The sequence below is a fragment of the Cariama cristata genome, unplaced genomic scaffold, assembly GCF_000690535.1.
Source record: "Cariama cristata isolate BGI_N322 unplaced genomic scaffold, ASM69053v1 scaffold15913, whole genome shotgun sequence".
Classification (NCBI taxonomy): domain Eukaryota; kingdom Metazoa; phylum Chordata; class Aves; order Cariamiformes; family Cariamidae; genus Cariama; species Cariama cristata.
Window position 1 is genome coordinate 21,860 of NW_009606807.1, and position 5,248 is coordinate 27,107.

Here is a 5,248-nt window from a genome sequence, read left to right on the forward strand (position 1 = left end):
CATCTAGATTCTACTCTTGTGCAGACAAATGTTCCAAAATAATTCAGAACGGATTATTTTTCCAGTGACAATAATTTGACAATTTTAAAAAATGCACTAAAGATCTTACTTAGAAATTTATCTATCAACATGAAGAACTAGTATTTCTATGAGGGGTTCACTAAGATGATTAATTATATAAGATTAATAACTTTATAGACAATTAGTAAAACTGGAAGCAAGTTTTGAAAGGTCTTTTTCAGTCTCTTGGTAGTTGGGTAAAACATTTCAATTTAAAATAAACCTACAAGATATTCACAGTAAACTGTCAGGTTTTGTGAGGAAAATTATTTTCTTGTGGAAGAGAGGAATATGTGTGAAAACTGTGTGAAAAATGTTTTCTTTTAGTAAAATGGCGAGCAAAGATTGTTCAATGGCCCCGTGAACATTTCAGAGTTGTAGGGTTGAATGAGACCAAGGTGAACATCTTTTGAAGGGTTCTGCCAGTAAATAAATTGCAAAACACAAAAGGCTTTGAAAAGAGTTTAATAAATAATGAGGTTCTTTCTGTACTGTATAAACTATAAATATACCATGCAGTCCTTTATAACTTAAAATAATTTACAGACTGAGGTAGGGGGGTAGGAGGATGTCATCATGGGGTTTAGGTCCATCTCAGGGTCTCCCTGACTTTCTGCTGAGCACACACACACAGGCAGTGTCAATTCGAATAAATCGCCAGGCTGCTTGCTTGGCCTCCATTGTCAGCGCTTTGACAAAGGTGTGTGTTGTGGTGCAGTAAGAGTTCCAGTGCTTTGCATCGATCCCTCGGCACCCACTGGAGACTGGCTTAGGGTCCCTGCACTTGGTCTCAAAAAAGTACTGCTTAAAAATGTTGTTGTTAATGTTGACCTCTCCCAGCACTGTCACCTCTTTGCCTTTAATGTCAGTGGCTGTGGTTTTGTCCCCAACCCACATGCTGACGCTATCACACACCGAGAACTCTCCCCGGTGTAATATGGGATGCGCGGTCCTCTTGGTCCTGGCAGTCCTGTTGAGAGAACCTGCACTGTTGAGAAATCCCATATTCTGTCCTTTCCCTGACACTGGAGGGGGCTGTGTGCTGAACAGCACCCGAGGAGACCGGAAACGCCTCTTCTTAAAAAATTTTGGGTCCATGGTGATGTTTATAGCTTCTCCTCTACCTGTTGTCCAAGTAGAGTGGCCATGGGATGTCTGTGGAGTTGCCTTGGGAATGTGGTGTTTGTTACTTCGATGGGTTTTGAGCAGGGAGTGTTCTGCAAGGTACTCCAGTGGAGCATTGTCCTCTGACTTTGGAGCTGCCTGTGTGCCGATCAAAAAAGCGATAATCAGAATGTAGTACAGCACGGGCATTACGCTATGCACCTAGAACAAAAGAAAAATGTAATGTTACTGTAAGCCATGCTGGCAGAAACGGATGCCGTTGCTGACAATAAATGTACAAGATACCCAGGATCATACAGATTTCATCAGGTATTCATGTGGGTGCCAGATGCTGTTCTTCTGGAAGAGCTTATTCAGACAGCATAAATGTTCTTAATAAAGCGAGAACATTAGAAAATAATAGCTAGATTATTATTAATTCCTCTGGTATTTGTTATTAGAACACTGTTTATGAAGCACTTGTTTGGTGTTATTAATGTGGAGACCATATGGCAGCAGCATGTTCCCAGGAGTAAAATCTAGTGATTTTTGCAGCAACCTTTTTGGCCAGGGCTAGTCTCTTGGCTGCAGAATAGTGACAGTAGAAGCAGTCCCTTAGCTAAAATAGCTGTCCATTCAGTTAATTTGCTTGCAGAGGTGTCCTTGGGGCTAGGGTGGGGACCACCAAGCCAGTACTTGTGGAAGGGGGGGAGTGAATTGTGCCATTATCACGCACTCAATGGTCACGCTTACCTGCCATGTGGACAGGCCCAGGCCCCACCACTCTGACTGGCTCAGCAGCCTCCAGCAGCCTCCATCTAGCCCATCTGACCTTTCAGGACACACTGCATTGCTGATTTTGGGCAGACAGAGCCCAGGCTCCTTCCCAGAAGAGCTCAGGCATCACATGTCCCAAGGGCAGATGGGATTTTATCATGTTCAAGCTGCCTTTTAGGACAAACATGGGTATTACATAGGAACACCGTGGGTGACAGGCTACTTCTGGGTTGGCATCTCAGGTACAGCATATCTTAAAACCGTGCTGGGAATTATGTACAGGGAAACACCTTTGTTTTTTCAGAGTGCCAAGAGCAAGAAGCTCCACAAATGTCACTGCATAGCAGATCCAGTGCCAGTGCTAGCCTTCCTTTGATCTGGGGAATATGCACATTGGTTTGGGTGTGGAAAAGGGTAAAACAAATGTCTAAAACTTTACTGAGAACAATTTTATGCTAGAAGACCAGCAGCAGTAATACCTTGTTAGGTAACTACCATGTGTTGACTAATTCAGCCATATGTTGGGTTAACAAATCAGCAGCAGGCATCCTGGGAATAAGAGACATTAAAAAATGATCTGAAATTGCAGTTAAGGGCAGACATTGTATTTCCTCTCTGAAGACTTAATAATCGGAGACAGGGTATAAACAGAAAAAACCTACCAAGCGAGGCTCCTCCCCTGTCTCTTTGCCTTGTTTTGCCTGACATGTCTCAGCTGGCCCTGGATTACACTGCGTCCGGCCAGTAGGCAGGCAGCCGCACACAGGCTGGACAAACAGGGTTTTGTAAAAGAGGAATCGGGCTCTGCAGTTCCGCTATGATTTCCCAGCATGTCTTAATGTTTTTTCTGGGTGTGGGTCAGTTAATGTTGAAATTCCCTGTCTCTTTTTGTTCAGCTGTCTCAGATTAGAATCCCAAGCAGCACTAAAGCACTCAACCAGGGCTTTAGCTTTGCTAGAGCACAATCTTGTAGAAAATGCAGAACCCTGAGATGTTCCGTAGGATCTTCTGTGGATAGTCTTATCTCAGACAAGAGCTGAAATGAAATAAACAGCAGTGTTTGTGCAGGGCTGGGCAAGCATTTAAGAACTCAGCAGGAGATGCCAAGTGAAGGGAGTGACTGAAGAGGGTGAAGATGCTACAGTCCCTGCCTCAAGGGGAGAAAAGAAGAAAAAGGCCAAAAGCCACATTAGTAGTTATCTGTGCAACAGTTGGGCTGGAAGAAGTGGGGACAAAATGATGATGATGAGAGTCAAATCTCTCTCACAGAGAAAGTCCTTACTGTTCCAAAGCTACTTTAATTTGCTTAAAACAAGGCTGAGGGTTGCTGCTTTCTCACATGCTGCTCGTGCTTGAGCAGTAATCATCATCTGTATAAGGAAATAGAGCTGGGTGTAGCTCAATGACTTGGCTATGCATGATTCAGAGAGTAACCCCTTGTTCTACAACCAAATTAAAATCAGATGGTTCATTACGTCTCTAAAGAGTTAGCTTTCCCGACAGAAATGTTAATGGAAAAGGTTTGCAGAACAAAATCCAGGCACAATTTAGACATGCCAATGGCAGCCTCAACCTATTGTGTTTATACATAAGCCCTTTTTTTATTATTTCCTTCTAAAGGAAAGAGATGTTGCAATGTCAGCAAAGAGCTGTTTCTGGTTTTGTGCTACACAAGATTCACTGCTCTAAAATGCAGCTGCATTTATCTCCCTTCTCTGAGTTTTTTATGTTGCATATGCTAAGATTATTGCTTTAAGGCCATTAACACAAAATCAGATCTCACCTGCTTGCTGGTGTGTTTTTTTTTTTTTTTTTTTTTTTTTTTTTTAAAAAAAAAAACCACAAATATAACTTGCCTTGTATTTCCTCTCCTTGCGGTAAAGCATTCTGTGGGGAGTGTGGCACAAACCGACAAAATGTATTTGAGATACCTGGTTTTCATGAAGATTCAAAATTGAATCTTTTAATCAATTATTAAATTAGTGAAGAATAGAAACTGACAGATTTAAAAGGTGGAATAGACTTGATGACAACATGAGCAAAAAAAGTTAACATTTAAAAAACAGATATGCCTTGGACTGTAAGGATTGTGGACTTTTTTGCTGACATGTACAGATATTTACAGGCTATTTGGGGGGATTATTTTGAAACTTTGTAAGATACTTAGTTACTAGACCCTTTCATGGTGCTTTCTAGAAGCATTCACAGTGAATGCCAAGTGCAGCCACCTGGATTTCCAGGGAGTTGCACAGCTGCCAATTCTAGTGCTGATAGTAAATGGGTATGTGTTTGTAACGTTGACCACAAAAGTTATCACAGACATTTCAATGCCAAAAGTATAAAAACTGTACTAAAACAGAGGATGTTTAACGAGAACTGTGACTTCTAAGTGGACCATCTCTCATTATAAGTAAACATTTCCCACAAAAGATATGATGTCTGAAGTTGGAATAAAAGAAGACAGAATAAGTGGAAACTCCCATTTTAGCCAGACAATAGCTTGCTAGCAGGTATCAGTGAAGCAACTTGTTTAAAGTCAAAGAACTAAGCTTTTCCAAAAATAAGAGCATTAAATGCAAATTGCCCTCATCTTCATTCTTTAGAAGACAGACCAATGATTTTTTTAAGTTCAAGATGACAGCTCTCTTCCCCACCTCTATGTTGGTCAACTGTCATTTAAACACTTCTGCTGTAGTGTGATACTGGTAATGGACAATTTCAGTCTGCTTTGAGAAGAGTGTTTGTGTTGTGCTTACCTCTGAGTACACTGCACAAAACACTGCTCCCCCAGCAAGGTCCTTATTTCATCCAGACGCTGAGCTGGGCTTGGCTGCAGCATGCCATCGGGCCAGTTTGGCTGCGTAGCTGAGTCTGGGAGTTGCTTATTCTGCGTTCCACTAGAAGTAGAAGTATTTGTTTCAATAATTAGCCAGCCAATAAGTGTTTTCAGTACCATTCCCCACTTGATAGCAGGAGTACAGGGACAAATCCACTTGCTTGGCTCGCTGACCCGTGCCTTTTTCACTGTTACAGTGTAGAGGTTGTCTAAAATGCAGTTCTTCACTTTCAAGAGCAGCACATTTGTAAGACAGAGCTACCTTTATTCAGCACCTTTACCAGACCATGGTTAACAATCCACTGCTCCTGATCCCTCTTGGGCATCTTCCAGGTTCACTAAAAATGGTGGTGATGCAGGATAGTGAAGCAATACCTGCTGATGTCACAATCTGAGCTCAGTTTGCACAATAGTGATAGACAAATGAGAGCTCAGACGCCCCCATCATCTTTGTCTGAGAAGCAAGTCTGG

At 41.9% G+C, this 5,248-nt stretch overlaps 1 protein-coding gene across 1 annotated transcript; it reads right to left on the bottom strand.

The window, feature by feature from the left end:
* Window positions 1-508: 508 nt before the first annotated feature.
* On the bottom strand, window positions 509-4,851 carry NGF (nerve growth factor (beta polypeptide)). Its single transcript, XM_009696504.1, has 3 exons — window positions 4,698-4,851; window positions 1,918-2,112; window positions 509-1,386 (listed from the first exon to the last, which is right to left on the bottom strand). The coding sequence occupies exon 3, from the start codon at window positions 1,372-1,374 to the stop codon at window positions 655-657; it is 720 nt and encodes a 239-aa protein (XP_009694806.1). The 5' UTR covers window positions 1,375-1,386; window positions 1,918-2,112; window positions 4,698-4,851; the 3' UTR covers window positions 509-654.
* Between the last annotated feature and the right edge of the window lie 397 nt (window positions 4,852-5,248).